The 27,782-nt window shown below is 42.4% G+C and overlaps 1 protein-coding gene across 2 annotated transcripts in view; it reads right to left on the bottom strand.

The window, feature by feature from the left end:
* The window catches only part of GSTCD (glutathione S-transferase C-terminal domain containing), a 71,703-nt gene that overhangs the window by 26,605 nt on the left and 17,316 nt on the right, over positions 1 to 27,782 (bottom strand). For both annotated transcript variants that reach the window (XM_066632115.1, XM_066632114.1), the window contains 2 exons: positions 5,287 to 5,402; positions 5,025 to 5,069 (listed from right to left, as the gene is read on the bottom strand). In XM_066632115.1, the coding sequence (XP_066488212.1) occupies positions 5,025 to 5,069; positions 5,287 to 5,402 (161 nt within the window). The remainder of the gene's footprint in view (positions 1 to 5,024; positions 5,070 to 5,286; positions 5,403 to 27,782) is intronic.

Here is a 27,782-nt window from a genome sequence, read left to right as displayed (position 1 = left end):
TTGGTGGTTTTCCCTGCCCGAAAAACCTGCCAGATGACACCTGGCTTCTCTGATGACCTGCAAGAAATAGACGACGCACGCAAAACAGCTGTCATTGACATGGAGCTGAGCAGACTGCAGATGGACATCATCGCCCATCAAGAGACTAGGCTGCCAGATTCCGGATCTGTTAAGGAGAGAAATTTCTCATTTTTCTGGCAGGGAAAACCACCAAACGAAACCAGGGAACATGGTGTTGGCTTTGCGGTCAGAAATACCCTGCTGAAATCCATCATCCCACCTACTGTGAGAAGTGAAAGTGAAAGAATACAATCAGTAAGATGCCTTTTAAACAGGACAAGAAGCCTGCAGACACAGATAATTTGCAAAACAATGCAGAAATGTCGTTCAGCTCTAGGCATGCAGGCAGCCTCTCTGCTCTCAAAAAAGCCAGTTGTTGCAAGACAAGATTGAGGAAGTGGGGAGAAGGAGATAAATTTCCCCTGGGTCCTAGCGCTTACCTCTTCTTCTACTCTCTCGCTTTTATAGGGGGAATGAACACACAAACACACACACACACACACACAGAGACACACACACACACACACACCACTGGAAGAGAGAGACCAGATTCAGCCACTGAAAATATCTCCTTCTGCACACCTCTTTAGTCTTGGCAGTGGGCAATGGGGAGAGCAGGAGGGGAATCAACATACTGGTAATTAGCAAGATGCCTTTTAACAGGACATGAATTGCAAAGGCATTCTGGCAAGAGACACAGACCCATTTGCAAAACAAAAGCAGTAATCAACGGTAGAGCTGTTTCTATGTGTGCTGCTCTTTCAGCTCAAGGTGTACAGGAAGCCTCTCTGCTTGCGGGGAAATAAGCCAGATCTCTCATATTGATGAGCTGCCCTCTTCCGGCAGGGAATGAGAACAGGAACATCAAGGAGAAAGGAAGGTGGAATGCAACCACATACACCTGGAACGAGCTGGAATTCCCAGTATGTATACACTGCTGAAACAGAGACGCCTGCGTTGGCTTGGTCATGTCGTGAGAATGGGTGATGGTCGAATTCCAAAGGATCTCCTCTATGGAGAACTTGTGCAGGGAAAGCGCCCTACGGGTAGACCACAGCTGTGCTACAAGGATATCTGCAAGAGGGATTTGAAAGCCTTAGGAATGAACCTCAACAGATAGGAAACCTTGGCCTCTGAGCGTTCTGCTGTGCAGCATGGCCTCTCCCAGTTTGAAGAGACACTTTGCCAACAGACTGAGGCAAAGAGGCAAAGAAGGAAGACCCATAGCCAGGGAGACAGACCAGGGACACACTATACTTGCTCCCAGTGTGGAAGGGATTGTCACTCCCGAATCGGCCTTTTCAGCCACACTAGACTCTGTGCCAGAACCAACATTCAGAGCACAATACCATAATCCTTCGAGACTGAAGGTTGCCAACAACACCCAGCACCTCCTCACCCCCCAGCATAAGGATGGCAGTTAAGTCACACTACAGACAGAAGATGAGCCACTCTGCCAGTAGCATCAAAGTAACAAAACGGCAAGTTTTTTTTTTGGGGGGGGGGGGAGTTGAGCATTATTAGATCTTCTAAAGCACATACAGGCAGCACTCACCCACTCAAGCAGCATGTGGGAAGATAATTGTGGTGAGCTTCTCCTCTTCCCTGTTGCACTCCAACAGAGGTAGATTGCTCTAAATCTACCGCCCAAAGGTTGGCAAACAGCCAGCAACTTGACGATGCATTCTGGGACCAGTATTCTGTTTTTAAAGGCATTTAATTTGAATTCCAGTAAAAGTGGATTTTACTGGTAATTCATTTTTCAGGATCTGACCTTGGGTAAAATCAGGCAAAATTATAGTCAGACATCCCCCTAAGTTTTACCCCAGACTTATCCAAGGGTCTCAGAAAATTTCATGGTTTTGGCTCAAAGCCTGCCCTCAACTTATCTGTGAGCTTGACTTATGGGCAAGTGTCTGCGGTGGCATGGACGCGCCAGAGATTTCACTGGTGGAAATCACACTGCAGCTGCTGGGGCTTACCTCAGGCCAAGGGGTATGTCGAGGAGACCTTCAACAGCTGCAATTCCCTTGCAGAATGCAGCAGAAGCTGCTCTGGCACCACTGCATCAGCACTGGGGAATTTGCATAGAATTAGGCTGTTAAAACAGCAATATTTCCACAGCTGCTGTGCTAGTGAAAGGTATTGTCCTGCTCCCAGGTACTTAAAGGAGGATAAAGTATTGTCTTTGTAGCAAAGCTCAGAACCTAGTCCAAATCTTGTGTGGAATAGCTGTAGTGCACAGGATTAGAATGTTAGTTTTATAGTACATTTTTATTTAGCAGCACATACAAACCAGGATATCAAACCAGAACCAAACAGTGCATTGATATCCTGGTTTGTATGTGCTGCTTAAACCACAGTTTCTACATCAGGACATCACAGATAGTTCTGGTTTTAAAAGTTGGGATACTTTAAATTTCAGGCTCAGAGCTTGTTCTTAACTAAAGCACAACTTGTTGCCCCATGATTATTACACCTATATTTGCCTCATCTAGCTTTAACAAGCACACCTAGGCAATTGAGAGTCCAAGCCTATGCTAATACTCAGAATTAAAATCCATTACATTCAATGGGGTTTACTCCCAGGCAAGTGTGGACAGGACTGCATCCTGAGCCTAGTAAGTACAGCTCTGCAGAACTGTGCACATTTCAGTTCCTAAGCAAATCTACGAACAGATCTCTTTGGGTCACTTTCAAGCATTTGAAACACAGCCAGCTTTTTCAGGTTCACTTGGAGGCTTGAGATGATTAACTCAAATATCCCAGAGAAAATTTCCCTGAGACTTAATACAGAGATGCCTTGCTTCTACAAGAAGCTGAAAACTCCTGCTACTCCAGTTTATGAGCCAGTAACTGCACTGGGGTACTTTTCATGGGAAACCTCTGTATTCAATGAGAAACACAACGCTGGATTATTCAAACTTATGGATAGGATTTTCAGTTAAGTTATAAAAAATTAAACTGTGTTAGGAATGCTCTCTGTTTTAGAAAAAGTGTGTGTGGGGCCCCACAACAAAGGACAGTCAGGCAAAATGCCTGTAGTCAAACTGAGCTCTGTTTGTCAAACTGACAAACAAACAAACAAACAGTTTGTTTGTCTGTAGTCAAACTGAGCTCTGTTTGTTTGAGCTCAGTCAAACTGAGCTCTGATCAGTAAGATTAAAGCTTGTTGGGGTCTTCTGGTCTTTTAAGCCAGGGGCACCCAAACCCCGGCCCGGGGGCCACTTGCATCCCTCAGGGACTCCCAATCCGGCCAATCCCAATCCAATGAGCCTTTGGCTCTCCTGAGACTTCCTGGAGCCTGCAGTGGCCTGACGCAACTGCTCTGAATGTGAGGGCAATTTTTTGACCTTTTGCGTGAGCTGTGGGCTTCTTCCACTGCTTGCTGTTTCATGTCTGTGATGCAGCAGCAGCAGCAGCAAGGAAAGGCCTTTTATAGGCCTTGAGCTATTGCAAGACTTTCATTCATTCATACAAGTTCCATCTCTAATGTATTCATTTATATAAATTTATGTAAATTTATTCAAATTTGAAATGTAAATTAATTTTTTCCCCAGCCCCCAACACAGTGTGAAAGAGAGGATGCAGCCCTCCTGCCAAAAAGTTTGGACACCCCTGCTTTAAGCCAACATTCGCTGTGTGGATACAGATTTCCTGTCTTCCCCAGTGTGCAGTGAGTTTTGTAATCACCAACAGCAGCACACATGTATAATTATATTTGTCCAAAGTGCTTTTTAATTCAACCACATTTCTACAAACTGCAATAAGCACAGTGGCTTTGGAATTCATCAGGCGATGGGCACTTTCAAAACATTCCACAGGCAAGTCATCATGCAATGAGACTTCAAATTTACCACTTTGGGGAAAATGGTCAGTTCTTTATTCCTTATGTTTTATACATCACATTCTAGCCTCAGGTCTCTCATACTCAGGAACAGAAGTTATCTGTGTCACTGCTTTCGAAGGCCCTCACCTACTGGGATAAAAAAAGTCTCAGGGAAAATTGAAGGGTGGGGGAAGTAACATGGATTGAGAGAACAAAAAGAACCTCAGGGCATGATGCTCAACTCTAAAACTCATTTCTCAACAAGAGGCAAGGGAAATGTACTTTTCCAATTCTCACATGTAATTCAACATGGCAGGTTTATCAGCTCAAAAATTGCAGTTCAAAGCAAACTTTCCTATGTTTGCTATTATTACAAAGATTTGTACCACTGCCAATCATTATGGAGGTTTTGAAGGAAGAGAGAGAGGGGAGTTTGGATGTGCATTGAGGAGATGCTAAAGCCTTCTACATGTGTGGGACATTGATGGAAGCAGTAGATACTATGTGGGATATTCAGATGCATTGCGGTGTTAGCACTGGACTCCTGGAGAAAAGAAACCCACTTGTTCCAGGTTCAATTGCCATTCTGGTGCAATTGCTGAGTGCTAATCTGAGAGTTGAAGAACCTGCTAAGTGTTCCTTCTATACCACTTGTATGTTAAAGCACGCACACAGAGATTAGCTTTAACTTTAGTATTTTACTAGTATTTTATTTTTAAAATGTGGTATTTTATCTTAAGACAAATATAAGCAGACATTTCTAGAATATATTAGGGTATATGGTAGAATTTTCTAAATCAGTGGTTCCCAAACTGTGGGTCAGGACCTACCACCTGCCTGGTTTGCAGAAGAAAATTGTTAGCTAGAATGCTAACCTGTGGTATGAGGTACTCTCCATACACCCAATTAAAATTTCACATTTTTCAATTTCCTTCGGTAATTGGCATGCCATAGATCTACATGTGAACTCAGCTGTTTTTGGTCTTCTGGGTTGTGAGAGACTGTCATTTTAAAAAGCGGGTCCTGGTGACAAAAAGTTTGGGAAGCACTGCTCTAAATCAAGTAGTTCACATTTTATGAGATATTTGAAATTTCAAATTATTGAGTTGGCATTTACACGTTAGGGGCATCTTACCTGGCATGATCGCAATAAGTGAGCAAGTACAATCCCAACATGGCCCTGTTCAAACCAGAAGAAAATGCAAAAATAAATCTTAAATCCCACATTACTAATCTATTTCACAACAAATCTCCCAAGAAAATACTGATAGGAACTTTGACAGCAGATCAAAGTCTAACGTGTTTCCCTCTGTCCTGCTTTTCGGTTACGTGCTGTTGAACTCGTGAAGAAGAAATGTAGCTGAGGTTGCATTGTAATGAACAAAAGCATACACTACCCCACCACTGCAAAAATCCACAATCACGTCTCCAGGCGTGGCCAGCTTCATCACTAAAGCCACCAGATTGTTGAGCTGCTGTTGCTTCCTCAAAGCACGATCGCTGGACATCTTTCCTAAGGACAACAGCAAGGAATATAAATTTAGCAAGACTCACAGTCAGCATGGTTTCACAACATCATCATCTTAAAATGTAATTATTTTGATTTATGGTTTGCTCTTCTTTCATTATTTAGCGAAGGTAACTCCAATTTTATGTAGAAGAAACTAGGGAAAAGGAGGATTCTGACATAGAAGACTTTATGAAATACAGCAGAGTGAAAGAAGGGTTAGGAACCAACAATGAAGGGGAAACACCATGAAAAATATTGCTTCATTATTTCAACATGATAAACTTTGAGGAGCCTGAGAGGTAGCTCAGTCATTTTATAAATAAATAAATTTTAAACAACAGAATTTGATAGCACAGAGGGCCATGTCTTACACATTCATAAATATATTCTCAAGAAAGAATGCAAGTAGATAGAGCTGCACTGAGAAAATCTAGAAATAAGACAGAATATTTCAAAGACTTCAAAGACAAAGAATTTCAAAGAAATTTTATAAGAGTGGGGGGGGGTTTAAATTTTAGGATCTAAAATAATACTTTGTTCTGATTTTAAAAAAAACATCAAAATGTACTGATTGATGCAATTTAGGGTAAAGTGTCGACCCAATGTGCGGCAGCAGTAAAGAAGGTCAATTCTATGCTTGGGATCATTAGAAAAGGTATTGAGAACAAAACAGCTAATATTATAATGCCGTTGTACAAATCTATGGCAAGGCCACACCTGGAGTATTGTGTCCAGTTCTGGTCGCCACATCTCAAAAAGGATATAATGGAAATGGAAAAGGTGCAAAAGAGAGCAACTAAGATGATTGCTGGGCTGGGGCACCTTCCTTATGAGAAAAGGCTACAGCGTTTGGGCCTCTTCAGCCTAGAAAAGAGATGCCTGAGGGGGGACATGATTGAGACATACAAAATTATGCAGGGGATGGACAGAGTGGATAGGGAGATGCTCTTTACACTCTCACATAATACCAGAACAAGGGGACATCCACTAAAATTGAGTGTTGGGAGAGTTAGGACAGACAAAAGAAAATATTTCTTTACTCAGCGTGTGGTTGGTCTGTGGAACTTCTTGCCACAGGATGTGGTGACGGCATCTGGCCTGGATGCCTTTAAAAGGGGATTGGACAAGTTTCTGGAGGAAAAATCCATTACAGGTTACAAGCCATGATGTGTATGTGCAACCTCCTCATTTTAGAAATGGGCTATGTCAGATGCAAGGGAGGGCACCAGGATGCAGGTCTCTTGTTATCTGGTGTGCTCCCTGGGGCATTTGGTGGGGCTGCTGTGAGATACAGGAAGCTGGACTAGATGGGCCTATGGCCTGATCCAGTGGGGCTGTTCTTATGTTCTCATGTAGGGTAACATACACCGCAGCTGATACATATGCACACATTAACTTGATCTTAGTAATAAATTATCAAGTGATAAATAATATGGTAGTTGGCTTCTGTGATTGGATAATTGACTGAGGCAGAGGAGCCAAGAAATGTGCTGATTTGTGTGATTAGAGACAACAGCAATTTCTAGAATAACTATTACAGCATAATGTAAACTTGAATTTCCCATAAGGCTCATTCAAGTTCTGTGTGTCAGTTAGCCTCCAGATGACTTAAAAACTCTAAGATTCAGCAAAGACTGTGAGAGGAAAGAAAACCAGAAATTACTCCTTCTACTTCATGGGAAAATCTTTTCATCATGGGTTTTTTTTTCTTTCACATATCTTATGTCTGCATCCAAGTGCTTGACCATTCATTTTCCAATCAATGCTATTTTCATATGTCATTTACTATAGGTCTGTTTTATTTAGAACAGCCCTGTTCCACAGCACTTTGCCACACAACTCCGCTAAAGCAATGACTTTGATGCAGAGAAGCACAAACACAATTCCAGTCAAGCACTAGGGCTCTCCTGCCTTCTTCTTCTTGTTTCAGGAACCCTGCCCCCTCAAAAGCCACTGAAAGTCAAAGAATCTTCCAGAATGATGTGAACTGCCATGCAGGAGACTGCAACTGGACAAAGTGATCCATGAAAATCAGTGTTCCAACCTTGCATGAGCCAACAGGCATTCCATCCATGCAAGGGACTCGATGGATTCTGCCATCATTCATTAAATAAGTGGATAAAAATGTGGCATAATATGGCAATGTAGAAAATATAAAGTGTACCAAAAAAAAAAAATGTCCTGAGAAGCCTTCTATGCTAAATGAAAGATCTGTTTTTGGCTCCAGGTTTTCTTCTTACATGACAGATTTCATCAGCAGCCAAGTTGCACAGAATGGAATTCAAGTTTGCTAATGAATTAGATAATTTTTAAATTATGAGGCCTTTAGGGACAAGGAACCATTTATTTGTTTAGTTAAGTAAACTGCTTTGCGAACTACTGTGTTGAAAAGCAGTATAAAGATGATAATGATGTGCATAAGAATCATGCAGCAATTCTGAAAACTGTCCCTTTTTTTAACGTAAGGAACATGCTTCTCATTTGTTCATGCCTACTGTATGACCTGAATTTATGCAACTGCCTTCTACCAAGTTAGGTCATTGATCTGTCTAACCCACCATCATATATTGTTACTGACCGTGGCTTGCTGGTCTCCTGCTGCATGGAGCTGCAGCAGGAGGTACAAGTTGGAGATGTTGAAGACTGGGACCTTCTGCACAAAACACATTCTCTAACAATGTTTTTCCTCCCCATTGGAGCTGATGCTTTAAGAGGTATCCCAATGTACAACTGAATAAGAATAGTTTTCACAAGTGATTTTGCAGCACTGATTGAATGGATGTCTATGGTACACCTACCAAACTATCAATGTTGGCTTTTCTTTAATTAAGAAGAATAAGCTGATCCTAGGTCATGCTATTTATTCGCCATGGACCATTTCATTAAATTATTTTTAAAACTGCATTCTCTAATTAGAGATGTCCAAGGCACCACACACATTTTAAAACAGATCTTAAAAACCAAATCCAACTCACATCAGCTAAAAACAATGGCAACAGCAGAAACTAACATTCGCGGACAGTAACCAAAGTAGGTTTTTCTTTTCTCTACAGTGAGTTTGTGGAAGAACTCATCTATATACCATGTTTGGTGGTGTTCCGCAAGTGCCAACGAATTGTTGCAAAACACAGGCCTCATTTGAAATTTAGCTCTTTGTTTAAAAGTAGCATTTTCCTCCACTAACTTGGAGCAATTTAGACAATGACCATAAACAGGAGTTATAATTTATAACATGGGAATAAGAACCAGACGTGCAACTTTTTAAGGAATAATTTGGGCACCAAGATAAACATTTTTCTTCCTCTGCAATTACTTCTGGTCCACACACATTTAACTTGATATGCTAAAATAAAAACAAATGCCTCTGAGCTATCAGTGTCACTGTAGCTTCATCAGAGCTGGCTTTGTTCTTCCAAAATATACATCTGCCATAAGAAACAGGAAAGAATTTCTCTGTTCTAATTCTAGCATGATCAGAAATGAAGTCTTTGATTTATTTTAGCAGCAAATAATAACATCGGCCTCATATGCCCTCTTCTTGTGCCCATGCAAACACCACTGTCCCTTGCAGAGTGGATTTATGTTTTGCAGCTTTAAAACAAATGGTGGGGCAACTGCATTTGTGTGGGGAGATGGTCAACTGTAGGTTACAGATCCAAACCTTAAGGCAGCAATCCTACACTCGCTTACTTGGAAGTAAGACCCAGTGACTACAATGGAACATTGTTCAGTAACATGTATAGGACCGTGTTATAAGTTTTACAGTTTGCATTTGGCATAGCCAGGTGTTACACAACGGTAACTTTTTGTACTGTTGTAGTTATCCCATGAGTACATTAGGAACGCAGCAACTATGCTGCAAATGGCTGCATGAACAACCTATTATCGAGTGAGATCAAATCAAATCAAAGACATTTACTGGCATAACCAATAAAACCAGGGTGTTAGACACAGAAGTATCTGTATCATACATTAGACTCAACTTCTTGAGACAATTCTTGCATAGATACAGTAAAGGTACTTTGCCATGTTAATTGATAAAATCTCTTTCCTGCCCGTTAGTAACTGTCTAAGCATGTCAATTTCAGATCCATTAAATGACTTTAAAAAAGGGTATAAAATAAAAGTTCCATAAATTAGAGTAACAGTCAAAATTTAATAAAATATGTGGAAGAGTCTCAATAGAACCTGAACCACAACGACAAATTTTAGATTGCTGAGCATTGAACCTGGCTTTCATCTCATTCAAGGGGAAAGCACTGAATCTGGCTAGGGATGAGGAAAGTACTCATCAGCCTCTTAAGAGGGTCAAAGGCTTGCAGATTTGCCATGCTTGTCACCCCCACCATACTACTTGTATAGAAATACAACTAAATTACCCTGTATTCTCATCCTTTAGACATCTCATGACCACATAATGGGTCAAGGATATGCGGCTGGGGCCAAAGTAAAAGAAACGTGACACCAAATTAAGATAAACAAAATGAATATCTGAATAGGGCTCAACATCTGAATGAATATCTGAATAGGGCTCAACAGCCCAATCCTATTGACCCCTGCACCAGTGGAACATTCGTTCCACCAGCTAGCACAGTTGCAAAAGCACCGTAAAGCATTTCATGACAGTGCTTCTAGAAAGTGTGAAACCAGAGCTTTCCTGCATGCACTGGCAACTTGCAGGGATGGTTACCAGACAAGGTAAGTCTGGTAAAGGTGCAGAGAAAGGGCAGGGGAAGGGCAGTGAGAGGTGGAGTATGGCAGAGGGAGGTAGCAATGGGGCAGGATCAGCAGTGCTGGCATGCACTGTATCCTCGCCCCCTTCCAAGGCCTGATTGACCTGATTGAATGGTTCAAGCAGCTTCCTCATGAGGAAGCCATGGTGTAGGCTTCCTCGAGGAAGCTGCTTGAACCATTCACTAATGAGGCTATACTATATCCCCAAAACTAGACGTGATAGAGCAAAACAGATGCCATTTTTAGAATCAGCACCCCAAATATACCTAGGAATTGGTGTAATGTTTAAGGAAGCAAAATGTGTGTTGGCCTGTGTTATTAGCCTGTTCTAAATTCTTGTGGGGGTGGAAGAGTATCTGTTCCTTAACTAACTTGTTGACTATGAAAAATGGTTTAACAGCCCAATTCAATCGACAGTAAATCCCCAAATGGCGATACAGTGGAGATGATGTGGGCTGTGCTGCATCCTGCAGGGATTTTCAGCTGCTGGAGGACTCCTCAGGCTAAGGAGGCCCTGGGGTAAGCCCCAGCAGCAGCAATACACTGGTGCAAGTCCACGTTGATGTGTGCAGATGGATCAGGCTGGGGAAGGGGCCCTGGATTTGGCATACCCACCTCTGTCCCAGGTCTGATCTGCTTACTCCCTTTAAAGCCTTGGGGGGAACACACACACACACACACACCAGTTTTATGACTGCAGTGTCAACCTTTTGTGTTACGTTTGGACCATATAACCTTTTGAAATAGGTTTTTATCTGTTTCTAGTTAGTTTTGAAACATAGTGATCTACCAGTGAGCAACAATCACTATAGCTCAGTGGTTCTCAAATGTTTAGCACTGGGACCCACCCATTCATTTTTAGAATGACAATCTGTCAGGACCCACCAGAAGTGATGTCATGGCTGGAAGTGACAGAATCAAGCAGGAAACTTTTTAACAATCCTAGGCTTCAATCCTACCCACACTTACCCAGGAGTAAGTCCCATCTACTATCATTGTTCAAAGCACATACAGAGTAGCCTATTAAAAGTACATCCCAAATGCAGTCACATACCATGGTAGCAGGGACTCACCTGAAAATGGTTCGCAACCCATCTGGTGGGTCTGACCCACAGTTTGAGAAACACTGTTATAGCTAATTTTGACTAATTTAAAATGAACAGGATGTTCTGTTATTTTAGATACAAGTACAAAATGAATTGCAAAAGAGTATTTCTGGAGCATTTTGCTAGTGGCATATTTTAAGATATATTTAAAATATGGTAAGGAAATATTAAATGCTCAATTCTTTTATTTGCAACAGTCTTTTCAGATGCTACACAAAAGTTAAACTTGAAAAGATGTTGGAAAACTGTGATTAACAGTGCAATCCAAAGGTGCTCATGGGCCAGCGCAAGTCTCCTGCACTAGCGCAGAGGTGTCGCAAAAGTGCCATAAGGCACTTTTGCACTGCCAGGAGTGTTGGGAGGCCAGATCCAGTCTCCACAGTGTCAGCGGAAGGGAAGGTTTGAGCCAGCCTGCCTTGGCTGGTGCGATGGTCTAGGGAGGGCAGGAGGCAGGCGGGCCAGGCTTGAGAGAGGGGTGGTGCCAGGATTCAGCACTTAGGCCAGATCCTAACCCCAGAACCGGGCAGCCCAGCCTAACACTGGGCTGCTTGGAACTGCACCACCTAAATAGGTATTCGAGTCGCCCCATTTGGCTTTCTGCTGCATTACTCAGGGTAATGGGAATTACATCTCCTTGCTCTGAGTTGTGTTGCAACCAGCCCTAACCCTGCACTGGATACAGCACAGGCCAGTTGGCCTGCCTGCTCCAGGGCCGGTTAGAATTGGGTTGCCCATCTCTCAGCTCTTTAAATTTATGTAAAAAGTAGCTGTTGAGAGATTCCATTCAGATAAGGATCACAGCACAGGAAGTTAGCTCTTTCCCCAGGAATCCCCCCGTGCAACTCTTTGTCCCATTACGGAAACCTTATGAGTATTTTTAGAAACAAAGGTTGGACAGACTGTCTTCTATATAGCATCCCACTTTAATACTAAAACATTATGGAGCATGCTCCTGCGTTTACCACGACAGGAACATGAAGGAGAGGATTTGGGCTGCCCATCAAAGTGCAGTATATCACTATTCAAATATTTGTTTTTCTACTTATCATACATGTGAGTACAGTGATCCAGAGGTTTTTGCCTATAAGATTCATTTGTATGCCCAGGCGCTTTAAATATTCTGTCCAACATCTTCCTCCTTTTCACTGCATCCATCAACTGCATGTCACTTTTAAATCTTCATTGAAGTTTGTTACAAGGAAAGGAAAAAAAAAAGGTATTGGGAAAGTGAAAGAGCACTAACGTATCAAGACAAAAACTTGCAGAAGAACACACTAAATCCTGTTCACTTACATAAATTGCTTTCCTGGATCATGACCAAAAAATTCATATCTGAAATCACAACTTCACAAACAATACCACCAATTTCAGCAGGGCTATTCATGGTAAAGTGTTTTCAGGGCTGCTGCGCAATGGAGTGTGAATGATCACATTCATAACTAAACATTTGGCAACATGTAGGTAAGATTTGGCCTGAAACACATCGTGTATAACAAAGCATTAGAAAAGGAAAGAAAACACCCTCAAAACAAAATAAAGATGTTCATATAATATCTTTTTCCTAATAAAAGTATTGTTGCCATAACAGGTATTTGCCTGCAGTAATTTAGAATGACTGCAGAATAAAACCAACGAAGTAACTACAGTACACTGATTTTTACTATCCTAAATAAAATGCAAAAAGTCAGTAAGACCAAGGATGAGAAGCCAAACTTTCAGTAGGTTTATCCCATTATTACTGTCATAAACATGGCTGTGGCAGCTTTCCTTCAAAGTTCAGGTGTTTTAAGTTAGTATTATCCTTGCAAACACTCTCAAACAAATTTACACTGGCCAAATATTAACAACCATCAACATACTCTTATAGGTAGGTAATGGGCAGATTTGTTTAGTGCTACTCAGAGAAAAGTAAATCACATAAACAGGCTAACTTAAATTTCATCTCTGTGTTATAATAGACCTGTTTTTCATTTTATTTACATTTATACTGTTTTTGGTAGTTTATTATTTTTATAATGTTTGTGCTGATGTGTTGTAAGCAGCTTTGAATGCCCACTAGGGGGATAAGGCGGGATATAAATTTGTAAATAAATAAATAAATTTCACAATAACATGCACATGGTAAGACTGTTATTTGTAGTGCCCTGACAAGTAGAATCTCATCACTCCTCTGATTCTCTGGATTTCAGATCAGGTGGGAACATGTGGTCCCAATCTTCTCAGACACTATTTCTGTCAATACAGACAACTCAGTTTACCATATGGATATATACTATGGTGAGCTATCATTTCATGATTGGATGTTTGTATTCACTCTGTGCCATACAAAATCATTCTGGAGAAGATACTGAACAAAAGCCAATACCAAATTTCAAACACAAAAACAAGCAAATCTGAACATGAACAGCAAAGCATAAAGTCTCTTTCCAGGTTCAGAGAGACTTTGGGTTGGTTCAGATGCAACACAAAACAATAGTTTATTTTAATTACAGGTATTATTATTATGGTTTGTTAACCAAGCCAGAATTGGCTTCACACATAATCACAGATTCGGTCTTGTTTCTATCCGATTCTGGTTTCTTTGGGTTGTCATCTCTTGCATCCCCAGTACACCTACAAATTGGTCAATGCCTTGTCATTAGCTACTGTTCCCATTGGTTTTAAAATTAAAAGAGTCAACATTCAGATACAAGTTAACCATTTCTTACTCATTTCCCACCTCCAGTCTCACACCAAAAAGGAATTAACAGATCTTCATTTACAAGCTGCAGCTTGAGAATGAGATCTCTTCAACCAGTTCACATTTGTTTGAAGAGATGGTTGACTGCAGAGCCTGCCTACCCATTTTAAAGTGATAGGGAGATGTGTAAGCAACCCGTTGCTGAGCAGAAAATAGAGACAGAGCTGTTTACAGTAAGAAACATCTGCAGTCTAGAGCAGGGGTGTCAAACATAAGGACCGGGGCCGGATGCGGCCTGCGGAAGCTTTTTATCTGACCCTAGCTGAGCCATGCTGAGGTGTCACTGCTGAAAGAGAACCCCACTTGAAAATTAAGCTCTCCCATATCTTGAATATGATCAAGATATGTATATTTTCTCTTCTATCATTTGCAGCTAATGAGTTCCCAAGTGAGAAAAAGTGCTTATTTTTGGTCATGACCTGTTTAATGACATCACTTCCTGCCTAATGACATCACTTTCGGCCCTCAGCAGGCATCATGAATGCTATTCGACCCTCTGTATGAAATGAATTTGACACCCCTGGTCTACAGTATGTTTCTCTCCTTGTTGATCTAAACTGGTATCTCTGTAGTCATCAGTGCTGTGAAAGAGAAGCCACTGAAACAAACCAGGACAATAAAAGCAAACTGTGGTTAACTAACCAACTTCAGGTCATGCATTCAAGTTGTTGTTGTTGAGTGAACACCCTCCCCCACCCTCTGGAACCAAGGAGAATTTCCCCAAGCCTCCTAATGCTGGGGCTTCCCCAGACATCCTAGTGCCTTATAAGACATTAAAAACATCACTTCTGGTTTCATTGAGATACCGAAAGTGACGTTTTTAAGCTCTAGGGCTCAGATGTCTGTGGCCTCTGCTGGGCTCAGAGGACCCTCTTGTACAGAGAGGGCTTAGAGGACTTGCCTCTGGAGGGACATGCACTTGGGGAGCACATGAAAGGGCCACGGACCCAATCCATGGATAACTTAAAATGCGGATATGGGATCCGTGGATATGGAGCCCCCTATACATTTCATTCATTTGAACTTTACCATTATGGCACTACCATTTTTTTCTTTTATTATGAAAATTGGATTTCTTTTGGGGAGGAAACAGTTGTTTCCTACTAGGCTTTTTGGCCCTGGTGTTGGAAACAGGCTCCTCCCGCTACGTGGTCCGGCACAAATGAGGTCCGGTGTCCAAGTGGGTGCAAAGAATAAAGAACCTACTTATTTCAAGATAGTAGTGTCAGAGGTGGGGGAGTATTTTAACTGGGAATGACTTCTGGCTAGAAGCTGAAAAATCAGGACTGAATTTTTGGCAGAAGGAATCTGTGTTCTCTACCTATATATGATATCCTTGTAAGAGAAATGGAGTCGGTATGAGATTTCTAGAAAGAGATGGGCTTGTGGGGTAGTACTGTTAGCTGCCCCATAAGCCTTTTTCCTTAAGGCAAATTGAAGGCTGCACTAGCTTGGTGTACTCTGCATGTGCTCAGAGGCACCCTTAGTATATTCCCATTGGCTAGAAAACTTAATTACCAAGCTTGGCCTGAATCTGTTAACTCTTTGGTGGCGAAGTAGCACTGGGACTAGTTTACTGCTTAGACGTTTGGCTAGTAAACTGAGCTGATATTTGCAGAACTTTGTAGAAGGATTTAGGGCAATATTTTCTTCCATCTACTCAATTATGCTATCTCATCCCTCTTCTATGCTTTAAAACAGAGCAAAAAACTGACCTTAGAGCAGCAAAGTACTTTGGACAAGTTTAAAATTCACAAATTTTTAATATGGTAATCTAGTAATAATCCAAACACTAGAAGAAGATATTTGAAGTGGAATGTGAAATGAACACAATCATTTTTGTGAAATTAATTAGCAAACATGTGAAGACAATATCATTGTTTTAAATGCCATAGATTTAACTTACTTTACACAGAGAGAGACAGAGACAGGGATTTGCTATTACAGTCTATTAGTGCATATATCAAACAGGTTACAGCTGAGTCAGGCCCAAAACCTCTGGCAAAGATGGCCTTCGGAGTTATAAAGTTAGCATGAAATACCGTAGGTCCATGTAAGATCACGTTTGCTATCGGCAAATTACTTTTGCTTTATAGGCTTTAAGGGCAAATTCTTCTTTTCCCCCACCATCAAAAATAGACCACCAGAACAAATACTTGGGGTACTAAAAAAAATACTTGGGCAAAAAATCAAAACTTCACATATTGGCTAATGGGTTCTGAGCTATCTGTGACAGATCAGGAGAGAGATCTTGGGGTGGTGGTGGACAGATTGATGAAAGTGTCGACCCAATGCGCAGCGAGAGTAAAGAAGGCTAATTCCATGCTTGGGATCTTTCAGAAAGGCATTGAGAATAAGACAGCTAATATTCTAATGCCATTGTACAAATCGATGGTTAGGCCACACCTGGAGTACTGCATCCAGTTCTGGTTGCCACATCTCAAAAAGGATATAGTGGAGATGGAAAAGGTGCAAAAGAGAGCTACAAAAATGATTACGGGGCTAGGGCACCTTCCCTATGAGGAAAGGCTACAGTGTTTGGGCCTCTTCAATCTAGAAAAGAGGTGCCTGAGGAGGGACATGACTGAGACATACAAAATCATGCAGGGGATGGACAAAGTGGATAGAGAGACGCCCTTTTCCCTCTCACATAATACCAGAACCAGGGGACATCTACCAAAGCTGAGTGTTGGGAGACTTAGGACAGACAGAAGAAAATATTTCTTTACCCAGTGTGTAATTAGTTTGTGGAACTCTTTGCCTCAAGAAGTAGTTATGGCATCTCACCTGGATGCCTTTAAGAGGGGATTGGACAAATTTCTGGAGAAGTTCATTACAGGTTACAAGTCATAGCAGGTATGTGCAAGCTCTTGGTTTCAGAGGCAAGCTGCCTCTGATTGCCAGATGCAGGGGAGGGCACCAGGGTGCAGGCACCCTGGGGCATTTAGTGGGCCACTGTGAGATACAGGAAGCTGGACTAGATGGGCCTTTGGCCTGATCCAGCGGGGTTCTTCTTATGTTCTTACTAATGTCTGTCTGTCTATTACATCTGCCATACAAAATATCTATTATTGTCTATATTACTGTAAAGCAGGTTTTTCAATAGGATTCAATAGGACAATTTCATAGAGTAAAATTATTGTTTTTCTTAAGGAAATTCTGGATAATTCCTTAGAAATGTTCTTTAAATACTATATTTAAAGCATATAATTGTGCACACTGTAATCGTGCAACAAAGCTAAAAGACAAAGATGACATTTTTACATCATTGTTTTCTGAGCTTTTGGATATTCTCACCTCTGTTTTTGAAGACACTTGAATTAAATGTTGTTGCAAAGACTACCGTGACAACCACAATGCTCCTGTTTGGACAAAATGGTTCAGTCAACAGCATTTAAGTAAAAGTGGAAATTTAATTCTTGCCTTTTCATTTTCCAATGAGGGCTTTAGCTGTGTACATTGAACCAACTAACAGATCATAACAAGCTTGCAGCAAAACACAGCAAAAACACAGCTCTTTCCATCCTTTAGTCTCGGAAGACTATGGGATCGCGCTCTCAATGGTGGTTCTGGAACAGAGTGTCCTCTCCAGTGCGCGAAGCCTGGATAAAGTAGGTATGGAGGATAGACTGTTACCCATGCAGCCAATCCCCCCTCTCCACGTTGCTGAAATGGTCCAATGGAAAGGCAGAAGCCAATACGGTTGGTTCCAGCAGCATCGCAGGAGTTGCCAGAACGTGACTGTGCTCAGCCACGAACTGCCTCAGGGACTCCGGTCCGGATTTTGCCTTGAGATTGACTCCTGAAGCCTTTTCCGCAACTGGATGTAGCCACAAAGCAGTGGAGGTTTGGGATCAGAGTTTTCCTTCTCTTAGATGAGCTGCCTTCCCAGGCTAACAAGTCCCATCTACCCGGTGGCTGTTTAGTCTTATGATAAGTACAGCCAACTGAAGGCCTATTCTTATCCCCCAGCCCCCATGGGAGCAAAACACATAGAAACTAAAAAGGCTAATGAAAAATTAGGCTGCAGTCATTTATCTTTAAATATTGTTCAAAACTCCTAAGGAAAAATGTGTGAAACTAATCAAGCAGCATTTAAATTAGAATCTTAAGCTCAACACATTTAATATGCTTCATTTCATCAGCTCTTTTAGCAGAAAAGTCATTAAGCCTGTTAATGAAACAACATTAACACAGTGTCAGAAATGTCTTGCCTTAATTGATTTCAGTATAAAAGATACGCTAAAAAGATCTTCATGGGAAAAGTCAACTGAAAGGTTGACCAGAAAAGGTATCTTTTTATAAACAGAGTAATCTGATTTCCTTATCAAATGTATAAGCTGCACTGTCCATCATACTAGTTAAATTAGAGAATCAACTATGACATGGCTTAATCCCCATCAAAACATGAAAGGACCAATTGTATACTCAAGATACATCAGTGCATTTTAAAGGTTTGTCTGTGCAACAACAGCCCCACAAGTCCACCTGCTGTCACAACGTTTGAAGAACATGGTGCGGATGCAGCTCTGCCATCACTCGAACACCAGGGCAACAAAGCATAGTATACAGACCACATCTGGCAGCCAATCAAGGTGCACCAACCCCGGGAGATTACTTCGAAGATAAGGCACTCTTCACAGGGCTATACCTCCCTGGTCCTTCAAAGGAGCACTCTGGAGATAGAACTATGGTGAAAGGGTGCTGGCACATAAAGGGAGCACTTTGCACAAACAACCACTTGTTCCCTCACAATATATGTGGCAAGACATTTTGCTAACACTTATTTGCTCTGTGGACAACAAGCTGTGTCAGTGTTTCCATGGACATTGGGGCTGTTCCTGGGATGGGCTGCACCAGAACTGCTTTGCCAGGATAGGCTTGGCATTTGGCCCCTTGTAGAGCTGATGTTGGTGCACCACCGCCAAGATGGCCTTAGGATACAATGGATGTTGCACTGGTAGCCTTATGATATCAGCATGGCATCCGAATACTATTTGGCCATAAGTATAGGTAATGTCACTTACACATATCCGTCCCATTACCCTTGCTCATCTGTTTACTTCCTTTCCCTTACACTGTGCTTCCTCCCTGAGCTCCTAAGTGTCAGCTCTTAACAGCTGGTGCCACTCTTGTTGTCTGTAAAGCACCACAGACTTTGATAATGTTAAACAAATTAGAGGAAAATGCTGCTAAAATCACATTTATTTAGACATGAAGCTGGACAATGCCAGTCTAGAATTTGTACAGCAACTGGAAACCAACACTGTTGGTCAGAGAATATTTGTATAACAACATTATTGTCTTCTTAACCTCCTACGAAGAACTAATTGAAAGCTTGCTGCCATAAAGAGACGTGCCTTTTGCCAGATAGACCCGGATGTGACCTTATATTTGAAGTACGGCCAGTTAAAACAAGCAGAGAGGAGCAGCCACTCCAACAATATTCTCTTTGAACAATCAGACCTGTTGAAATGGTGTCAAAAGAAACAAAAAACTGGATGTTCTTTTTCAAGGGATTTAGTCCACTGTGCTGATGAAAACATAAAAATAGGAACACAAGACGTTTGCAAAACTCTTAGGCCAGGGTGGGAATAATGTAAAATCAATAAAGGCAAATCAAGCATTGGCCTCTCACAGATGCATTCAAATGTCTCAGGGCCTCTTCATGAGTGAACCAGAAAAATAGCCTGAAGGGTTGACACACTATTCTACCACCAAAGCTAAACAAGTATGGCCTTGTGAGCTCCTGGGGACAAAGGTAAGCCACAACTGAGCAAGAGCCACACTATAATGGTAATAAGTAGGTAGAATACTTTTCTTGTCAATAGTGCCAAAGAGACCCAACTTATGCTGCCAAGACAAAAAGGCAACTTAGGAGAATATGGTGGTCACAACCAAGCTGCAACACTGGCCTGATGCAAATTTAACATTCCTAATCATTAGGACAGGGCTTCTAAAACTAGGGTGTCATGACGCCCCAGCCTGAGGGTCCTGGACTCTTTCCCCCTAAAGTGTGGGGGCAGGGGGAAGGCAGCGACGCAATCCTCAGGATTGCATCGCTAAAGGGGGCACAGGGACTGGCATTTACTTACCAGTCCCTGCAGCAGCCTCCCTGGGGTGTGGGGAGCCCTGCGTGACCCTCTGCAGGGCTTCCCAGCCTTCAAAAAGTGAAAGTGGAGCAATTGCACTCCACTTCCGGTTTTGCAGAGGCAAGATGCAATCGCTATGCTTTCACTTTCTACAGCATGGGGAGCCCTGTGGAGGGTCACACAGGGTTCTCCGCACCCCCAGGAGGCTGCTGCAGGGACTGGTAAGTAAATGCCAGTCCCTGAGGCCCCCTTAGTGACACAATACTGGGGATCACGTCGCTGCCTTCCCTTCCCCGCTCCCCATGCCTTCCCTGCTCACATGCAGGCACTTACTGCGGTACTCAAACGCCCTGAAAGTCTGAGAACAGCAGGAGATTAGGGGAGTATGAAAGGCTTGCACACTGCCTTATCTTCTTCTCTAATGTGGAAACGACCCCTTCCCAGAGCTAACCACAGTGTAGTGTCACATTATTAGTGATAATGCTAACCATCATTAGTGCATTACTGTTTCTATACACAGATATACACAGAAGATTACGGGTGTCATCTGTCATTTGCAGAACTGTAAACATCACACCAGTTGAAAAAGGGTGTATCAGTACAATTCTTGTAGGAATTGGTTTTTAACCCTGGGTTGAAAATTCTGGTTAGAAAGAATGGATAGCATTAATATCAGTGCAGCAATAATATGGTTATTGCAAAGAAGACAAGACAGGGAGGAAATATCATGTGGGGAGAGAAGTGAAGGGGGGTGGATGCACAAGCTTGCAGTATACCCCTGCTCTCTAAACATGGTTAGGAGAACAGTGATATTTATACTTGCATCAAGCCAAAACAGTCTTGACAGGAGAATTCTCCAAATTCCCTGTTCATGTTATTCCTAAGGTGTTTTTTTTGGGGGGGGGGGGGGACTACAGTTCTAGAGAGCAATTTTTAATCTAAAACTCTGGACATCTTGATATGCCATGATCAAGAAACACAAAGTATGAATAACTTTCCCCCTTCCCTTGAGTGAATTATTTTCTTCTGCAAATCAGCATGAAAAGCTCCTTTAAAATTTCCATTTTCCACGTCATTTCTTTTTTCAATCAAGGAGGTTAGCTCAGGAACATTTCATCCCAAGATGATATTTTTCCCCCAATGGAAGAAAGTTATCGTGTTAGGTCTGCACGGTATTATAAATAGAGTGTCATTTAATGACAGGAGGCCAAAAGGTTTCATTCGCTCTTCCTGTCATTTCCTATCTAGAAATTTCTCCTGCCAATGAGGGATGACAGATTAACAGTAAGCTCTTTGTTTTGGTTTATCTGTCAGGTATTGAGCCATGAAACCCTGCCTCATATCAAAGCCATGTTATCATCAGTTGCTACAGGCTTGAAAAACTTTGCACTGGATGGCTGTTGTCTACATGTGCACGTACTCCAGAACCAACTTCAGTCATAAACATATCTGAAAGCCTAATCACTTGGCACTAAACCAAAAATTCACCTTGCCTTAGCTTTTTACATTACGCTTAACTTGCTTACAAGTGTGTGTTAAGGCAAGGGAGATTATGGGGAGGGAAGCAAGAGGATGGGGGTGTCTGCTGGTTGGAAAAATAGAGACGAAAATGATATTTTGCATGTACAAGCCTGTGAAAAGGATGTACTGGGTCATGGTCACTCTTGGAGCTGGTGAGGAAAACAACAACAAAACTGAGCAACAGTGAAGGAAAAGATAGGAAAGGGGAAAAAAGGAAAAAACATTATTCATTTGTTGCTTGGTGTTACAGCCTGGTTCCAATCACTCATAATAGCAACTTTTTCAGGACCATTTTCTTGAGAGTTATGGTCAGAATCCATAGGAACTAAAATATAAGAGGGAAATTCAAGAAGACCTCTTTGAGGAAGCGAAGGATGAGTTACCATATGTCAAACCTGATCACAATATGGCAGGTTCCCAAGCTTTTCTGCGCTGTGACCTACCTCTTCCTCCCCACTGGATTATGACACGATGTTCTTTTTGGTGCAGCCATACCTTATTAAGAAGGCCCAGAGGCCTCTTTTGGTCTGTGCCAGGCCATCCGAAAACCAAAAGTCACTTCCAGACACTTCTGTGTGCCATTTGGAGGCCTGCAGAGACCAATAGAGTGGATCACAGGCCCAATACAATCCAGAAGAGGCCTCCAGGCTCTCCTAATGCTTCTGGAATTGTTCCAGTTCCGACCAGAGGCAAGGGCGGGCAGAGGGGGAACACTTCATGACCCACAATTTGGGAAATCCTGATGTATACAATTTCTCTTGGAATTTAGGGGTATACTTACTCAGAATAGCATTGAGAATTTATGTTATAAAGGGATCAGTTCAATTTTGTATTTGTTTTTGCTCTTGAATATTTTTCAGATGTTATTTTGGAAAGAAACCAGAAATGTGATGTATAGCAAGCACCAAAAATTAACTTTTCAGAAGCTGTTCCAAATCTGAGCAAGAGCAGTTTAACCATGGATTAATGAAAACCATAATCATTAAAAAAAAATGTATACACAGTAGTCTGACCTTTAATTAGAATAATGAAAACCATTTTATATATCAAAAGAGCAATTTTGAAGAGTTTATGAACTGTGCATCATGAAATATTTAAAATTCAGTTGGTATGCTTCTAGAGTAATGCTGCTTACCTACCATCGGCCAATACAAATTCTAAATTTATAAACATTTAAAATCTCACTTTTAAACTTGAAGGAACTGAGAAGATAAAACATCTGACCTTGTTAAATATAAGACAGGATCCAGCTTAAGAAGTTCATCTGCCTTTCTTAATTTGGATATCTAAAACAACTACAAAGGCAGATGGAAACAATAAGCAACCTCACCAGATGAGATTTCCCTTTTCTCAGGACTGTTGCATACAGTTCTGGTCACCACATCTCAAAAAAGACATAATGGAACTAGAAAAGGTGCCAAAGAGAGCGACCAGAATAATTACTGGGCAGGAGCATCTCCCTTATGAAGAAAGGCTACAGTGTTTGGGTCTCTTCAGTCTAGAAAAAGGTGTCTGAGGGGAGACATGATTGAAATGTACAAAACTATGCAAGGGGTGGATAGAGAGATGTTCTTTAACCTTCTCACACAACACCAGAACCAGGAGACATCCATTAAAATTGAGTGTTCAGGAGAGTTAGAACAGACAAAAGAAAATATTTCTTTACCCAGTGTGTAATTAGTCTGTGGAAATCCTTTGCACAAAATGTGCTGATGGCATCTGGCCTGGATGCCTTTAAAAGGGGATTGGGCAGATTTCTGGAGGAAAAATCCATCACAGGTTACAAGTCATGACTGGTATTTGCAACCTCTTGGTTTTAGAGGTAAGTTAACTCAAAATGCCAGATGCAAGAGAGTGGCAATGGAATGCAGGTATTTTGTGGTCTTGTGTGCTCCCCAAGGCATCTGGTGGGTCACTGTGAGATACAGGAAGCTGGATTAGATGGACCTTTGTGTCTGATGCAGCAGGGCTCTTCTTATGTTCTCATAAACAATGAAAAGACTAGAAACAAAAGTACATCCCTGTATTTTGCTTTGCCAAAACAAAAAAAATCAGCTAGTGGAACTGCATTTGAAACATCTATCCTCATTGTCCCACTTTTACATATGAGCTTTCACAAAATTAGGGAATCTCAAACTGATTAGGGAGGGATTTTTTACCCAAACGTTTAGCCTAATTCCAACTTTACTTAAGGCTCAATTTTATGGGCTTGCTGTGTCTCCCATAATGCTTTATAGCCATCGCAAAGAGCAATGTGCTACAGAGCACTGACACTCAAAATGTGAATTAATACCAGCATCACAGTTCTCCAGACCAAGAGGACTTCTGTTTGTCCGGATTTAATTTCAGCTTGTTGACCCTCACCCAGTCCCCTACTGCTTCCAGGCAGCATCTAGAATATCCATGGTCTCCCTTGGATTAGATGACACAGAGAGATTGAACTGGATGTTATCTGCATATTGATGACAACCAACTCTGAAACTCTGGATGACCTCCCATAGCGGTATCATGCAAATGTTTAACATTGGGAACAAGACAGAACCCTTTGGAACCCCATAAGCCAGAGGCGAAGACGCGGAACAGGAATCCGTCAGCACCACCTTCAGGAATCTATCAGGAAGAACTGGAACCATGACCAACCCAGCAGAATACTGGTGGGTCCATGGTGTTGAAAGTCACTGAGCCATCCAGCAGGACCAACAAAGACACACAAGAATAATCCACGAGGCACTAAGGTTGACTGATAATCCAGTTATCCATGAATTGGATCCCGGGGCCTCCCAGGTGGGCCCTCAGCTTTCCTCATCTCCAGAGAGGCTTCTGAACTCAACAGAGGCTGTGGACAAACGTCCACAATCTCTGCCAGGCTCAGACTGAGCTTCAGCGCACAAATCACGTGACTTCCAGTTTCAGGGAGAAACTGAAAGTGCTTTTTCAATGCCTTATAAGACATCAGGAGGCCCGGGGAAATCAACCTGTGTTGTGTTCGCCCATTCAATACGGGAAGTATTCGCCCATATTTGTTATTTTCAGTTATCCACGGGGGGTTCCAGAACAGAACCCCCATGGATAAGGGGGCATGCCTGTACTTAACTCTGGAGCCAACATACCACCACCCACTCAATTGCCTTACCCAGAAAAGGGAAGTTAGGAAAAGGGAGGTGTCAGGGTTCGAGCCCTTGTCCGACCCCTGCCTTATCTGGCTGCAGGCCAGGGGCAGAACTGCCTGGCCAGAGAGCCACCACCACCTCTCCAGCTGACCAGGCAAGATGCAGGGCAGCTGGGTGGGAGAGACTGCCCCCCTCAGAGCTCACCTGACCAGAGCAGTGAGCAGGGCTGGGTCACCATTAACCACCAAAGAGGAGGGAAGCAGGCTAGCAGGGTCAGGGTCCCTTTAAGCCCAGAGAGGGAGGAAGGGGAGGAGCCAAGGGTGTGGCTGGGGAGGATAAAAGCAGGGAAGTCTGTGATGACAGGCAGTTCTGGAGAGGGAAGACAGGAGGCTAGAGCTCCTGCCTGAAGACCAAGGGCCTCAGGTCCTGCCTCCAAGGAGGAGGACAAGGGTGTCGTGAACCCCCTTCCCCTGGCTTGGTCTGAGGCTTCCCCTGCAAGGAACCCTAGGGAGGTGGACACCCCACCCAGGTGTTCCAAGAGACCATCCAGCCAACCCTTGGCACCCTGCCGGGTGACCACCAGAGACCCCCCTTTTTGGGGCACCCCTCACAGGAGGTTAGGGCCAGAAATTTTACATACCCAAGCAATTTTTTAAAGCATTACAAAAGCCTTATAGGGGATGGCAATAGGAGTAGAAAGTTACTGATCTGCAGACTATCAGGCCAAAGAAAGAGAGTTAGATCATTCGCTGGAACACGAGAAATGTACTTTCCTTCTGTCTTCATTAATGGGCCACAATGTCACTTTAAAACAAGTAAGAATTTTGACTCCATTCAAACACTAAGCTTAAAAACAATTTAACAATTTTATCACTAAAGATAGTGCACCATTTAAGTGTGTACCACTTACCAAGGTGTTTAATTTAGGGCAGCGTTTCCCAAACTGTGAGCCATGGCTCCCTAGGGCAGCAGAACCCTCCCAAAAATCCTGCTGTCCTATACAATGTACAGGATTGTAAGCCTAATGGAGAGCCATGACCAATGGCCCAGTAGATTAAGGGAGCCACCAGTCAAATAAGCTTGGGAACCAGTGATATAGGGAATGGATAGGTTCTCAGTTTTTTTAAGACACTTTTCCAGACAACTTAGAATGAAAAAGATAAACTTCAGACACAGTGTAGCAAAATTCTCCAATGACTTGCTGAACACTACAACACTGGCCTGAACACTGAACACTCACCTGGACGCCTTTAAAAGGGGATTGGATAAGTTTCTGGAGGAAAAATCCATTGCGGGTTACAAGCCATGATGTGTATGTGCAACCTCCTGATTTTAGAAATGGGCTATGTCAGAATGCCAGATGCAAGGGAGGGCACCAGGATGCAGGTCTCTTGTTATCTGGTGTGCTTCTTGGGGCATTTGGTGGGCCACTGTGAGATACACGAAGCTGGACTAGATGGGCCTATGGCCTGATCCAGTGGGGCTGTTCTTACAAAAAATGACACTACAAAAAATGACCAATGACTTACTGAACACTACCAAAAAAAGTCAGAGCAAGTAATACTTTTTTGGTGTTTCTTTTGAAATTGCTTCATTTGGGGTGTTTTTTACAACTGACAAACCAATGAAAAACATAAACAGAGTTTGGTGCCCTCTAGTGGAACGCAACAGCTCTAAGTTGCAATAATTACAGGCTGAGCCTCATTATTCGCAAGGGTTCTGTTCCAAGCACTCACGTGGATGGCAAAAAAATGCACTATAGCAAATCAATTTAAAAAACAAAGTTGCCTTGCTCCAGCGATTTAAAAACAGCCTTGCTGACCTTTGTGATGCAAGATAAGAGTCCTTAAGAAGACAATCCATCAGTCAGTCCTCCTCCAAATGCTTAGAAAGGCGCTTCACTCAGCCCCTCCCTTCACCAATGCAAAGTGATCACCTTTCTTTCAGATGCTCAGGGGGAAGGGAGGGGTCACCTGGAGAGAGAAGGATTGATGAATTGTCAGCCAGCTGCCCCCTCTCTCTCCCTCTCTCTCTCATTAAGGAGGCTATTGTTAAAGGACTGTTCAGTTTTTTAAACTGATTTTAAAGGGGTGCATTTTCCCCTTCTCCAGGGATCAGCACATTCCTTCTCATTTGCAAGGGCCATTCGTGTTGAGTCAAATCCATGTATAAAAAATTCATGCATAATAAGGCTGAACCTGCATTTCAAAGGCTTCTCTCTCTCTCTCTCTCTCACACACACACACACACACTCACACACACAGCCTCAAATCACCTGCCTTCATTCATTGTTTTGCAGCACAAAATGGTTTACAAGTGTAGATCACTTGCAGTGTGTCGGGTCCTAATTTTGGTGAATGCTTAGCCTGCTGCATATAATTGTTTTTATAGTTAATGTCTCTTCTGTCTCTGAAGTGTGAAAGCTTAATGTTTTAGTTTAAGTTAAGTTGGACATTAACTAATGTGTAAATAATGCATTTTTACTATATTTCATTCTAGGGGCTTTCTGTTGTAAAGTTCATGGAATGTACTAATGTACATTTTTATTAGATACCAGGAAGAAATTCTTAAAAGGCAAGAATAGTTAAATGAATCAGTTACAGAGGGAAGTTGTAGGTTCCCCCTTGCTGAAGGTCTTCAAGGGCTGGCAGTCCGAGGTTCAGAGTTCCAGGGAAACTCCTGTCCCCCAATGTGACTGGAACTTTGCTCCAGTCACATCCAGAGGGCATTCTGAGGGCCAGGAAGGCCGTGTGTCGCTTTTCCAGCACTCAGAATGACATTTTGAGGCCTTGGAAGGTAGCTTTTCTGAAAAACTGGAAGAGGTGTTTTAAGGCCTCAGAAAGACATTCTGAGGGCCAGGAGGCACTCCATAGCCTCCATAGCCCTCAAAAACCATCCGGATGTGACCAGAACACAACTCCGGTCATGTTTGGGGGGAGGGCACTGGAACTCCGTGGGCCACTTGAAGAGGCCGTATGTTTGACACCCCTGGGCTAGACAGGCACCTTTTGGAGATTCTTCAGAGATAATTTTCCTGCTTCAAGTAAGAGTTGGAGTTGATGGCCTTGAAGTCTCTTCCA

The sequence above is a fragment of the Tiliqua scincoides genome, chromosome 6 (genome assembly GCF_035046505.1).
Source record: "Tiliqua scincoides isolate rTilSci1 chromosome 6, rTilSci1.hap2, whole genome shotgun sequence".
In the NCBI taxonomy this organism is placed as follows: domain Eukaryota; kingdom Metazoa; phylum Chordata; class Lepidosauria; order Squamata; family Scincidae; genus Tiliqua; species Tiliqua scincoides.
This window is presented reverse-complemented; position numbering and strand designations above follow the sequence as displayed.